The sequence below is a fragment of the Galendromus occidentalis genome, unplaced genomic scaffold (assembly GCF_000255335.2).
Source record: "Galendromus occidentalis unplaced genomic scaffold, Mocc_1.1 scf7180000077485, whole genome shotgun sequence".
Classification (NCBI taxonomy): domain Eukaryota; kingdom Metazoa; phylum Arthropoda; class Arachnida; order Mesostigmata; family Phytoseiidae; genus Galendromus; species Galendromus occidentalis.
In genome coordinates this window covers 315,628-330,226 of record NW_003805473.1, presented here as the reverse complement: position 1 = coordinate 330,226, position 14,599 = coordinate 315,628, and the positions used below count along the sequence as shown (strand labels likewise).

The following is a 14,599-nucleotide window of genomic DNA, read 5'->3' as shown; positions in this document are numbered from 1 at the left end:
AAAGGAAAAGTCGGAGAGAGACCTTGAGGCCGTCGTAGAAACTACGTGCTTGGAAGTCCGATACCGAAAGTCCACAGATTGAACGCGGGGAATCTCACTGATCACCATCTCTTGCAGACTGAGATGCCGCAGTGGGCCTCATCGCTGAGTCGAAAAGAGAGTCGTCTGGAAGAGAGTCCATCATCTGTACGTTACTTCGTTGATTTTGAGGAACAATTGGTTCTGTAAAGCATCGTCCGATGACGTTTGAGGATTGGCACACTAAATCATCAGGTAAGCTTCTGGTATGATATTTGGCATGGACTTCGACCTCCTGGTCATGAGTGATGAGAGTGAAGATCTCTAACGAAAGTCAATCGTCACCGTGCGTGGCGATTCTTTCTGAATGCATTTTGGTGGTGAGACGTCGAACGCGTCCTCGCGCCATCATCAAGCCCCAGTAACGTCGCGACCCAGGTGTTTTACCCTGGGAGTAATTCCTCGCGGGAGTGGATGCTAGAGGGTTTTCGCAACGATGGTCGGAAGCAAATCATCAGTACAAGAGCGAGCCTCAATCGCTCGCAGGTTTCCTGATCCTTTCGGAAGGAAAAGGGAATTCCTTCGTATCTTATTTCCGATAGAATTGCGTAAACCGTTCCTTTTTCCCCCCTCAGGTCAGACAACAGTGATTACGGACCAAAAACTGAAGAATGAGCTGCTCGCTGACCAGTATTTGGGGGGGCATGGATCTCACTCGGGAGGGCACATTGCAACGGCCAACGGACCAGGGCAAAACCTGCAGTTCGGCGGAGCACCAAACGCTCATTTGCTCCCGCACCAGAGCTCGCCGAGACTGATTCCACCTCTTCATGATAAATTCACCCATTTACTGGCAGACACCATGTTTTGCTGCGGACGAAGAAAGGTGAGCATTCTTCCAGGGGACCTCGCTCTGACCGTCGCGATTCTAGAGAATTCCGAATCCGGCACGAATATGATCCGTCCGAAAGCTATTGAGCTCTGGGGAAAAAGATCCAGTCTGGCTCTCTGAATTGAGTCGTTTCACGTGATCTGCGAGTGGGCGTCAAAGGATTTCGACGTCGGAGATACAATCTCGTGCAGTGCATAGTTCGTTTGCTGACCAGCTGTGCCTTGGTCGTTTCTTTTCCCCTGACTGACTGAGTAGCCGCGGCCGAGAGAAGCACGCCACCTCGTTCGTGCCACCATTGGAATTCGATACAGCTGCTGTTCTGCCTTGAATCTTTCCTCGGCGAGGCGTAAAAGTTGGAGCACGTCGATTATTATTTGTGCGTCGTTGTTTTTCTTCATCTTGCGGTAGCCTCCCCTTTTCGACATAATTGCAAGGTCGCCCCCTTGGCGATCGGGCAGAGGGTCCAATCCGCTCCAGGGATAGCCGGGACTCGATCTGACACGCCGTCGCTCGCGGAATCTGCAGCTCACGATTTTAGCGAGCGATCCACCGGAGGAACATTGGCATCGGAACGAAAGCAGCTGCTTCGAATGAGTGACGGAACCGAGGACGGAGTCTAGCGTCGTCGGCCTCCTCTGTGACCCCCATCTTCGGGCGGAGCCATTCCAGGGACTAAATTACACTTATCAGACCGAGGAGAAAAACGAGCGCAGGAGAATACAAGTCGCCGACCGTTCCAACGACGGCCGCGGTTCGTCCCACCGAGGCCTAACAAGCCTTCACGCGGGGCAATCGTTTCGTTATCACATTATGTCGGTCGTCGAGGACTTTCCCTCCTTCGGACGATCTCCTGCGTCGTCGTCGTTACTCCGGCTAGTTACGGAACCATCAATTGGTTCGATATCTTTCATTTCTGTTTCTGTTGCCTTTTCCGGTACATATATATGGATTGACATTTGATCCTAAGCGGTATCCCTCTCAGGCTCCCCGGTCGCTCGAAAGAATCACGTTCCGTTGGAGGGGGATGCGGAGGGGAAGAGTTCCACGGAAGGCGTTGGCAGCGGAAAATTGCTCCGAAGGCGGGCGGCGGCGAGCTGACAGAGAAGGATGCGAATTCCGGAAGTTCTCGTTCGACTCCGATCGACGCTCGGACGGAACGCTTATGAGGTTTCAACAGGATGTGTTGGTGGGAACGTTCTTTAAAAGATTCGTCTTTCTCTCTTCCCTTTCCAGGACACGCATGAAACAGAGTTTGCCGTCGGTGTCGACGGCAGCGATGGCCGTCACCTGTTCTACAACATGTCGACAGGCGCGGGCCGAGGTCGAGGGATGGCTGGAAGCCAATTCCACGGCGGTGGTGGCGGCGGTGGGGGAGGTGGTCAACCGATGGGCAATGGTATTTCGGCCCCGCTCGGCAGAGGCCGCTTGGCTCCGGGCCAGGTGCCCGAAATGGTCATCCAGAGCGATTTCCGGAAAATCTCCGGAATTTCAACGGATGTGTTCAGACAAATCGAAGCTGTGGAAAACTCATACGACGCCCAGACAGCGGCGAATATGGAGCTGGTTGAGAGACGCGGTGAGATGGTGATTCGCTTGCTGGACCCTCGATCACTCGGTCGTGTCGGTCAAGAATTCGGGCGACGTTACATTGAAGCCGCGGCCACCTCGCATGCCATACGCTTCGTAGAAATCATTAAGCGGCCTGGACAAACGCTAGGGCTGTACATTCGCGAGGGGGACGCCCAATTCACGTACGAGGGCGTTTACATCTCAAGGATCGCTATCGAAAGCGCGGTCTACTCGTCCGGTCTGCTAAAAGTGGGCGACGAGATTCTCGCGGTCAACCTCGTAGACGTTCGTCACATGAGTCTAGACGATGTTGTTATAATTATGTCTATACCGCGACGTCTCGTTCTCACTATTCGCGCGTCATCCCATCCGCCTACTCACCACCTCCAACAGCAGCATCAACAGCAGCAGCACCAACAACAGCTTCAGCAACAACAACATCAACAACAACAGCACCTCCCCACCGCATCGATACAACAACAGGTTCAAGAGAACCCCTACGGCAACACGCTCGACCGGCCCAGACCCGTCGTGGTCATCAAGAAGGACATGAACGAACAGGACGACGACGGCCAGCGAGAGTTCTACAAACCTCCCGGCGTACCGATCGGCTACGAGGACCCGTACGGCTTCGGAGCCCGTGTTTCAGTACAATCAACTCAGCCAAAACTGCAGCATCAGTATCCGAAAACGTTGGACAACTTTGCGGACCAAGTGCACACTTTCGGCACAACGCCGCGAGGGTCAACGCCGGCAGGACGAGTTCACGAAAACTACGACTACTCCAAGTCGCTGAGTCGCGTCGGTCAGCCCGAGAGACCTCAGTCGCGACAGGGACGTTTCATGACGGCTGATAGAGCCATGATGAGAACTGAAAGCGAACAGCGACTTGCAGCGGCCGCCCTAGCCCAAGGAGCCGCGAACATCGCAAACCAGAGGCAGAACTCATTCGATCGGTGAGTTATCCAGATGTGACGATTCCGAGCTCTCTCTTCGAGCGAGACGCAACCCTAACACGTTCTATTCCCTTCTCTCCCATCTCCAAAAGGTACTATTCGTTGAGCCTGAGACCTAAAATAACCAGCGGGGGTCCGACAACTCCCCTGCAGAGCAAAACCCTAGGCAGGCCGGGAACGTCAGCCGGATATTCGGCAGAGGATTATCCGTATCTTTCGGCGAGTAGACAGAATCTTCAGGTGAGACTCGGCTTCCTTCTGCCGTCTTCGAACTTTCTCAAACAGTAACTCGACCCCGGACCGTCGTCGAATGGATTCAAGGCGTCCCGAGCTCCATGGGCGACCAAGCGAACCGACGAATCTCATACGCTCCGGGAGGGCGTGCATGGCAGTTCTCCGAACGACCTCACCAGCAGGGACTCTCTTTCCTGTGTCGAGTCGGCTTTTCCCCGTCCACAATATTCTCTGCGGAGTCTCGCTCCGAAGAACGATGAATCAGCACATTAGATATATTCCCACTTTCTCGCTTGTGATACTACCTCCGCCTTCATCTGAGGAAGAAAGGAACCCACCAGAAGGCCAAGGTTAATCTTGGAACGCGTCGCGGGATTGGCCTGTCTCTTTCGGTCGATTGATTTATTTAGCAAAAGTTCGGCCGACACAGGGCTGGAGCTCTTCTCGCGGGAAAAGGCCATATCTTGTTCCGGGAGAGAACTACGCCGAGGTTTAATAAAAGGCTGCGTCCATAGTTTTCCCTCATTTCTGATTTCGTTCTTCCCCGAACAGGCTGCTGCGGCGGCAGCTGCTGCTGGGATCCGGCGCGCTTCATTGATGGAGTCGAGTTCCGACACCGAGATGTGCTCATCCCGAGACATCTTGCTTGGACGAGGAATGCCACGTTCAATGAGCGGGATCCAGCGCCCGACGGGAGGGAGCAATTCGCTGCCTCGTGTACGAACAGCCGGAATCATTTCAGCCGCAATGGCTGCTGCTGAGTCTGAATACCGTCGTCAACAGAGCTTGAGCCGTTATGGAGATGAAGAGCAAGATCTACAGGTGGGTCTTTCGGGGAACAGGCGGAGAAAATTTGAGAGAGTGCATGCGATCGGAGCATCCCCGAAACCGCTCACTCAGACAGAAGCTTCCTCATTATCTATCGTTCAATGTTCGGACTGAAGGCTGTGGGGCTGTGGCTAGAGGAATACCCAGATCCGAAACATCGGTGGTGATTCAAATTTCCCCCGACCTCTTCTTGCCTCTCTGTATCGGGTCGGGACGACGTGGAGAACGAGCTGGAAGCACTCGCAGATTCGAGAGACATTCCTTCAAAATCCGGGAACTTTCCGCGCAGCAATTTTCGAATGTCGAACACTCGTTAGATCCCAATCTCGACGATTCATCATCATGAGTGTTTGATCTAAGGCTATGTGTGAACGAGTAATTCGCTCGTGGGAAGCTCGCAGACGTCGACGATGGAATTTTTCATGTTTTTCTGCTCGCTGCAGGAACGGCGTCGCCGACAGTCCGCTGGAAGCTCTCCGGGACGCTACGATTCCTTGTCCGGTAAGTTGTCAACGACTTCACTGCGCAAGGATCTGTCGTTGCCCAGGATCGCTGCCCACTCGACAGATTCGCTGTTGGAGAGCCTTCGTCAGGATAACAGAATCCTAGCTGCTGCCGGATCCGCTGCTACGTTGGGCCGATCGAGATCGGCCCTCGGCTTCGCCTCCCGTCAGAATAATCTTCCACACGCCTTCAGCATGGATTACATCAAACTTCCACACTTGAGCGGTGAGTGGGGCAGGGGACCAGGTGCGCTCGAATCGTGATGATATGATTAAGGAGGCGTTCAAGCGGTCGTTCGCCTGATTTCACTTTACCGAGTCGGCCGCGACATGCGACCCACTGAAGTCATTCAGCGCTTGATGGAATGGAGGGGCATGAGTCCCGCAGCAGCATTCGATCTGCGGAAGCCTGAGAGATACTTACAAGAGAGTTAAGGAAGCCCCGAATGAAAGACTCGCAACATTTCGCTTTTCGCAGGTGCTGATAAGACCGGCCTTGCGCTGGGCTCAAGGGGAGATCTGTTCAAAAAGAATTACGGCAGTCGAACGGACGTTGAGATGACGGCTCCGGGATCTCTGTCGGGTGTGCTATGGGTGCATCTGTTGGCGGCTCGAGGCCTCAGAGCAACTGGTGAGTCCGACGAGACGATTTCGTAGTTATTGTTCTGCTGAGCCGAAAATCCCGAAGCCGCCATCAGCTCGCGGATGGGGACTCACTTTCCCCCGTCCTTGCGGAATCAGAAAGTGACTCCTGATGAGAGAGCTAGAATTAGGCTTGAAAAATGGATGATCGGAGAATCCATTTCATGGCTCCGGGAGGGAAGAACCGTTCAGATGGTCGGTTGGAAGGAAGCGCCACTCGGAAATAGAAAGACTTGAACATTTGTCACTGCATTCCATTTAGGAACCCACAAGGAAGCGCACTTCCGAGATCTGTATTGCGTCATCGAGTGCGATCGAGTTCACAAAGCCCGCACAGTGGTTCGCACCGGAGACCACTCCTTCGACTGGAACGAAGTGTTCGAACTGGACCTCGCTGACAATATCAACGTTGCCTTTCTGCTCTATAGTTGGGACCCACAGTCACGTCACCGTCTTTGTTATAAAGGCACCATCAATCTCGTGAGCGCCCTCAAGGAGGCGCCGGTGTACAATATAGCCCTCAAACTGGAGCCTCGAGGCTCGTTGTACGTCAAGCTGCGTTACAGGAACGTCAAGCAAACGTTCCAGAGATTGCCTTCGACCACGCCGCAGTCCGGTGTATTCGGAGTTCCGTTGGATATTCTCATTGGCCGGGAACAAGGTGAGTCGTCGAAGCATGCGCCCGATCCACCCTCAAGCTAATTCGTTTCCGGACATTTTCTGCCCCCTTTTCCTTTGCGTTTCTGAAGTTTCCGAAGTTCTTCAAGTGATATCCCACGTGTACGTGGGGGGCGCGCCGCGATCGAGTCTCAGCGCGCTGTCAGCGCTCCAGGTAGAACGGTCAGCAAATGAGATCAACTTACTGGGAGGGCGATCGCTCGGGGGCGAGACGGGGGGCTCCGGCTGAGGAATGATGATCGGCTTTTTGTTGTCACCTGATTAGGTAATATCAGTTGCGCTATCTTTATTTCTGCTCGCTCCGCTTGTCCGCTACCTTGGTTCGCGGAGGAAATGGTCCTTTTGTGCTTTGTGTGCTGGCAGGGAAAAAAATCCCTAACAGAAGGCCTGAAACGGACCGAAAGGGAAGTTCCTGGGTTCGCCAGCGAGCCTTGCCCGAGCATTGAGGTACCTAGCTGGCTATACCAGTGGCAGCAGCTATAAGCAGAGTGTAAAGAAACAGCGAACCATGGAAGCAACCAAGGGGTCATAAAAGCTCTCCGCCGGCCACGCAACTCTGGGAGCTGAAAAAAAAATAAATAAACCGTTGCCGTGGAGGGGAATATCCACCGGCGAAGCGACGACTAGGCATAGGCTCTCATGTGGCATAACGATATTTCATTCTCTACCGTTGTTCGACATGTCCTTCTTTTTCTCTGGCTAGGAAACGGGGTGCCGCTGATTTTGAAGCGCTGCGTCGACGAAGTCGAGAAGCGAGGCTTAGATATCGTCGGAATCTATCGGCTTTGCGGCTCTGCTCTGCGAAAGAAAATCCTTCGGGAATCGTTCGAGAGAAACGCCTGGACGGTTGACCTCACCGCCGAGCACGTTCCCGATATCAATGTTATCACAAGTAAGTGTCTTCCTCCCCTTAGAAATAGGTCGCCGTCGTCGGCGTCGTCGATGCCCTCTCTATCGTTTATTCTGTACCCACCGATGTGCTTAGTCATCACCGCGAGAGCAACGAGCCACACACATACTTAATTATGGACGGGCATTTAATAGGCTATCGAATCGAGAGCGGGACCCAAGAAGATGGTCTTGCGAGGAGGAGGGGTGCCGCAAAAGGGACTCACGAGGATTTTCCCCGCTACAGGTCTCATCAAGGACTATTTGCGCGAGTTGCCTGAACCGTTATTCACCAAGGGACTCTTCGATATGCTTGCTGACGGCTTGTCCGTGTGCCTACCAGATGATCCAACCGGCAATGCCAAACTGATGTTCGGAATTCTCGATTGTCTTCCGAAAGCCAATCGGTCCACTGCTCTGTTCCTTCTCGACCATCTCAAGCAAATCGCGGCGCACAGCGACACCAACAAGGTAGGGAGAAAGCAAAAGCAAACTCTGGGAATCTTTCGCGCCCTGCGGGAGAACTCCCATACGGACTCCGAGGGCTTGAGGCAAGCCGACCAAGAGTATAAATGCACGCATCTGACCCATCGAGCAGAATGACCTCGAGAGAACTCGATACGTATTCATGCTCACAAGTGAATGTACGGCTAATCTGATCTACTCTGGACGTACATGCACGTCCATATGGAGAGGGAATACTTATTCGCGTTGATCTACACCGAGCCAAATCTCTTATGAATGCTATCGTGCTAAAGCCTAATCGCTTCCACAGGTCACGTCCCAGAGCTTGGCGGTTTCATTTGGTCCTATCTTGATGTGTCATAGCAAGTTCGAGGCGTTGGCGCATATTCCAAAACCGATCGAGATCCTCAAATACCTCATCGACCTGTGGCCGCCCAAACCGCAGAGTCAACAGCCGAAGTGTGAACCTCAGAGCAGTGAGTACAGTTCCCTCCTTCCGTCGAAGGATAGCATACTCGACCGCCTTCGCAAACTCATAGAGCGCAGCTCCCCCGTCTCCTGTATGACAAGCATGCACGGAGCCGATCGGCTCCGCGATCCGAGCCCGCACGTTGTCGGTCGCCCGGCTGCCGACCACTTTCCCGTTGAAGCCGTTGGTGTGTTTGCGTGCGAGCTAGTCGGCAAGTCTAGTTTCGGAGTCGATTGTTGAATATTCCAGCGGAAGATTCGATTGACACCATCTCGTATATTATGTACGGACGGGAGATCTGACATCGTGAATATCGAACCATGTCTCCATTGATGATTTTGTCAAGACTCGTCGTCGGTGCCGTCTTTGTCGATGCTGCTCTCTTCGTTACCGTCAGTCCTTCTGTCGTTCCCCAAGTCGAATACCGATTATGATGCGTCCCGTCTCTCGCATTTGGACGGTGCCGCCTCGAAATTTATTAGTGTCACCAATATGCTGCTCGACGGAAATGCTCTCGCTGTTGGGCTCCAATTGGAACTAGCCGATCGATGATGAGGTGGACGTCCCCGCCATTCGACGACGTCGCTAGCTGATTCTCACAGGGGATGGAGCGATATCCACGTCGCTGCCGATCTCACCCCTTCGAAAGGATTATTGTTCATTCAATTTCCTTCTTCGTCTTTCCAGCCCCACCGAATCGCTGCATGAACTCAACGGACAACGGCATGAGTGGACCGAAGTTGACCAGCAACGGATCCGCGCATGGAACTCCACCTCACGGATCGGCCAGTAACTCAAATTCTTCAACGACTGCGACGGAAGCAACGCCTTCGCTCCGCGCTAGCCCAGACGACAAGGAACGTAACGATAGGGATCGCTGAGCACCGACGCAGCGAGCGCTAAAGGAGATCAAAAACGAAATCACGTTGATGACCTTCTCGTCATCGATGACTCAAATTTCGAAGACGTTTCCGAGACGAACCAGAGGACAAATGCAAAAGGGCTTTCCCGGCCGCTCGTCTCTAAAAAGACGCGCCGGTAATAGGATTTTGAATTTATTCTGAATGGATCTCTCCAGGCTGGAAAAATCGAACCGCACACGTGTTGCTCCTCAGAGCGCTCGTGTCTTTGTGAGGGCGTTCTGTACCATATCTCGAACTTGAGGGGATCGAATGCGCTGGTGTGACGATCGAAATCGGCGCACCCGTTTCGTTCCACAATGTCGACAGCGGAACGGCTGATGATGGCGAGCCATCCTCTGACAGAACTGTATTATATAGACCACAGGTGAAGCTGTTTGGGGAGAAGCCGCAGCAGATAAGTTAGAAGCAATCATTACCAATTCTAAGTAATACCTACGTGAAAAAGACAAGGACAAATGGCAATTGCATGGTGGCGGGGTTCGAGGGGAATCTGAGCCGCTCTAGGACCCTCCGGGACCGAGAAGCGCAGTCTTCACGGTACGGTGTACAGCGCTGACCGGAGTAATAAGTATGAAGCAGATAAGAAAAAATGATACCATGGGGAGAAATAGGCTTTATTGCATACGTGATCAAGTAAGACTATGAAGTATTGCTGGCCACATCATGAGCTGTACATGTCTTGGTTCGTTCGCCTGTACTGTGATGCTTATCTGAGTGTTTCTATCATTATCGCATTCAATTGATGGGTCGATCGGACGGTCGCTTGGTCGACTATCCGTGAAGGAGTCCGCGGGGAAAGAACTTGAAGACGTAACCGAGGCCGAACGTCTTCTGCGCGTGCGTTCTTTTCACAAAAATGAGTTGGCCTCAAATTGTTTGCCTATCGTACCTTACATTCTCTCCGGCGGGGGCTGTGGCGGCAGAATACGGCACGCACTTTTACGCGCCAAATCACTCTTACGGTTCAGAGCGTCGCTGCTTCGGGTTCAATGCATATCCCTCCGACGATCATTCTGATATCTGGAAGTACAACTCGGTCGGACCATCCCCGAGAGGAATACCGTGCGAGGAAAACGAAACCGATTCACTGATATTCTTTTCAAGCAATCCTAGTCGAGTCCACGCGCCGTAGGGATTCAGACTTGCGCTGAGCCCGCGTGACTTCAAAGGCTTTCCAAGTGATCTCAAACTTGTACATAACGATTCTTCGACGAATACTCAAATCTAGACCCTCCGCTCGACGGGCTCGACAGTATCAGCAGCGCTCTCAACGAGAAAGCTGTAGCAGTATCACCATCGATCACCGAGGCAAGACTGGCGGCTGGGCGAGATGCAGCAGTAGACGAATAGTACTGACCGTCGCGGGACGTATGTCGCACCGCCTTTGCCGGAGGATTGCGTTGTGCCCTTTGTATATTTTTCCCTTATAATTCATGCGTCACATATCTTTTTTGGAGGTGTGGGAAGGGTGCGAGAATGTCAGTAGACTGTGGAAACAGAAAGTGAGAAGGAGCGATCCAGAAATATTGTGAGGAAGTCCTTATTCCTACGTTGCTTCCCTTCCCAACTTAATCGTCGTCACAATCTGAGTCGGTGAATCTGTGAAATCGGACTCTTCGTTCCTCGATGAGAAGGACACAAATTTCCAGCGGAGAAGTCAGATTGAATGAACTGAATGCACCTCATTCAATCCGAGATTTAGACGGGACAGGATCCTTGTTCAAAAAGGGTTCCATATCCGATCACTGATTCGTGTAGATGAACTTGCCCCACTCTTCCGGGAAGAACTAGTCGGTGAGCCGCATCATGAGTTCTTGTTCCAACTGTAGTCTCACCGAAGCGAGCATGAAAACCGAGTCGGTGATCTGACTTTGAGTATACCAAGACAGGTGTTGCGACACAGATAGAAAGGCTGTAGTTGGAACGAATGGATCGGAACCTCGAAGATCTGCCCGAGGAAGCCGTGGGAGAGGAGAGCGGAAGAAGGAAGGCGAGCGTATGGGAAATCGAAGATAAGAGAGCGAATGTTGAATCCAGTCAAATAGTCGGACTTAGATAAGCCTAATACGACGGGAGGCTCACCGAAAAAAATACGAGCCCCAGGACACGGATGGCGTCCTTCAATAAACTGTAGCGGATGAGGTATACCCACTGTTAAAAAGTTCTCAAGGGGGAATAAAAGACGTTAACAAATCGAGAATCCTGTTCTTCATTACGATTTGATTCTTGACCCCGATTACTTCCCCCCTGGAAGCCATAGATCATGTTCTAAGATCCGATTCTAGGCTCCGATGATCGCGCCTGCCCTGAGCGAATTTATGTTATAGCGGTCCGTGAATTGAGTCCGCTCCTCATATGCGACTTCATATTCCTTGCGTCTTCTTATTACGTGAGTAGCACCTCGAGATCAACATCTCGCCGTTCGATCCCACAGAAATTGCCGAGGACAACCAGGAAACATCATCGGTGAAAAACGCTAATCCGCGGAGATGCAGACCTCAATCCACAATATCTTGCGGCGATTTCTCGTTTCAAGGCCTACCCGCTCATTTCGCAACAAAAACTGCGTCCCTGTTGGAATCTGCGGATGAATCTGTAGCAATTTGATTTACCCTTCCTCTGTTCTAATCAATGCAAGCTGTCCTGGGGACTAAACAGGCTCGTGCGCGCACAAGCACACACAAACTCATTACAAATGGATCCGTTTCCGTCGGAAAGGCTCATTGCATAAAGATCCATGGTGACGCCACGATTCGGGAATGGGAATAACTCTCTGCTCGGGCACAATCGGCGATCAATGGTGCAAGACTCGCTTCAGGCACGTAGTCGATGCCATCGGAATTGTCACGGTTTGTTCATCTCATAGGATTCCTTCTCGATTTGTGAACTCGTGAATCTGCCGACTAGAATTGGCAGTTGCAGATGTAGGCCGTAGTCCTCAGTTTGACACCACGTAGCCATATCCAATCCGTGCAGGGGAACTGCCGCCGCCGACGACATGGCGATACCGAACCTCCAAGTGAATAAAATGCGGGAGCGATGTTCAGGCTGCTGTCGGTGAGTCAACGCGAGTCACCTGTGAGTATCCTAGATTCCGCACAGTCGAACCCTTGAAAGCCTCCGAACATCCGCAGTTTATTTTGCAGCAACGAAGACGGCAGCTGCAGATGGGGATTGATCTTGATCTTTCTAGCTTTGGCTCTAGTAGTGATTGCCGCGATCATAGTTTTGTCGCTTATTGTGACGAAGGGCAACAGCACATTCTTCTACCGGAACGTCACCGTAGTTCGCAGCAATGTTGTGTCCTCTGATCCCATCTGCGAGCGTCTTGCAAGGTTGGAGCTCTCATTCTATTCCCTTGTTCTCCTTCGCTCATCGAGCACACTGACGCTTGGCTTTCCTGAATGAGTTCCTAGATCAAGATCGGCGTCGTCTTAAAGGGAGACCTTGGCTCTTGGAGGGAATTCGATCGATGCTGCCGTGGCTGGAGCGTTCTGCCTGTCTGTTGTGCAGCCCCAAAGCGCGGGACTCGGAGGAGGCTTGATACTAATGCACTTTAAAGAAGACGCGTATTTCCTCGATGCCCTGGACGAAGCTCCTAGTTCCATGCAGCAAGATTCAAAGGTTTGAATGAGAAATAAGTTGACGATTCTCTCCACTATGAGCCGTCCGAGGGTCTGGGCGCTAAAGGGAGATAGCGTAAGACTCCCCCTTCAAGGCCAAGCCTCGATATTCCAGGTCGCCGTACCTGGCTTCCTGCGCGGTCTCGGCGTCGGGCATCAAGAATTCGGTGGTCAGCTGGGTTTTTGCAGTTTAATTCTGCCGGCGATCCTCCTCGCGAGCAACGGCTTCCCAGTTTCGAAGAAGCTCGCGTCCGATCTTCGGGAGCACGAAGCCCGGCTCTCACCAGAGCTGAAGTAAGTTCGACGTCCCCCTCTGTCTCAATTCGAGTCCCGCAAGAAAATTCCAACGGTTTCTCCACAAAGGCAATTCGGTGTCACTTCCCTTCCCTGCAGACAATATTTCACGAATTCGGATACGGGACGACTGTATCGTGAGGAGGAAACCATGAAGATGGAAAGCTACGCTCTTCTGCTACGTTACATCTGCACTCTCGGAGACAAAGATTTCTACTCTGGCCATGTCGCTGAAAAAATTCTGAGAGACATGAAGGAACGAAGTAGGTGTTTCAGATCATCATTTCAAGAGCAAATTCACGCAAGAAAGCGTCCGATTAAGGTCCTCATATAAAAAACTCCAGACGTCACGGTATCGAAAGAAGATCTCAGGAGCTACGAGCCTCTGATCCACCGGCCGGGATCCCTCGAAATTCCGTCTTCCGCGAACACCTACGAACTCGTGTACTCGGCGAACCCGGGGAGCGGGGGCGAGGCTGTCGCGCTCGCGGTAGCGATTCTCGCCGAAGTATATCGAGTTCAAGACTCCAAAAATCAGGCAGATACCTACCATGCGACGGTGGAGGCCCTGAAATTCGCGTTCGCGCGAAGATCCCTCCTGAACGGCACCGTGAAAGGGAACTCCCCCGTCGCGACTCCTGTCCGATCCCTTGTGCAATCCGCGGCGATGCGGGTCCTCAAGGAGGCACACAAAACCTACAATTACCCGGTCAATTACGGAACGAGAGTGTTCCTCCCGAAAGAATTGGAGTCTAATACAGCCTCGATTGCCGTTGTCGACACCAACGGCGATGTGACAATTGCAATGATGAGCCTCACTTCAGCGTAAGCGCTCCGATAGATCAATAGAGAAACGTTTCCATTCCGACTTGCCCAAAGCGTCATAAGACCGATCCACTTACAACGTCAATCATCATTTATGCTGATGATGGTGAATTTGTTGGAAATGTTTCCGGCGAATCTCCTCGCTACATAAAATGACGGAGTTCGGCTCCTCCTCCCCTTCCAGCTTTGGCAGTGGAATACTCCTTGACAGAACTGCTATAATCATGAACGACGCCTTGACCCGTTTTTCCGAAGCCGGAGCACACGACGAAATGGGATCGCAATCCGCTCCGACCAACGCCTATGCGCCGAAGCGGCGACCTGTCAGCGCTATGGCTCCGCTGCTAGTGTTGACCAAGGAGAACGCACACAAAGAAGTCATCATGACCCTTACGGCTAACAATGGAGGCAACCAGATGATATCCACAACTGCTCAGGTGACTGCTCGCATATCGACTCGTTCGTTGGGCCAAATAATACTTCGACCGAATTCGAGATCTCGGCTGAATGACTAAAATCGGTTGATTACAGGTTTTGTCGAACATTCTGTTGCGAGGATATAATGTCAGTGAGGCATTCACTCTCCCGAGGATTCACCATCAACTGTCACCGAACATCGTTTTCACCGACACCAGACCGCCGCTGCCCGACGAAGTTTCGCAGCAACTGTCCAGTTTCGGACATGTGCTCCAAGAAGAAGCGCTGAGATCTGAAATTAATGCTCTCAAGATCTACCCACAAGCTGACAATAGTGAACGATATGTAATTGACGCCATCAAAGAAGGAGAATAG

General features: G+C 52.2%; 2 protein-coding genes across 2 annotated transcripts; both read left to right on the top strand.

The window, feature by feature from the left end:
* The first annotated feature begins 239 nt into the window (after positions 1-239).
* On the top strand, positions 240-8,467 carry RhoGAP100F (Rho GTPase activating protein at 100F). The gene is made up of 11 exons (XM_029112195.1): positions 240-273; positions 654-904; positions 2,144-3,435; positions 3,528-3,675; positions 4,222-4,491; positions 4,941-5,226; positions 5,479-5,631; positions 5,905-6,303; positions 7,024-7,212; positions 7,456-7,679; positions 7,984-8,467. Exons 1-11 carry the CDS (start codon positions 240-242, stop codon positions 8,380-8,382), a joined length of 3,645 nt encoding a protein of 1,214 aa, XP_028968028.1. The 3' UTR covers positions 8,383-8,467.
* A 3,596-nt stretch (positions 8,468-12,063) lies between these two features.
* Positions 12,064-14,599, top strand: LOC100898283 (glutathione hydrolase 1 proenzyme). Its single transcript, XM_029112158.1, is given in 8 exon segments — positions 12,064-12,122; positions 12,212-12,400; positions 12,506-12,706; positions 12,770-12,982; positions 13,082-13,245; positions 13,327-13,807; positions 13,992-14,244; positions 14,339-14,599. Coding segments are annotated over 8 exon segments (1,821 nt in total).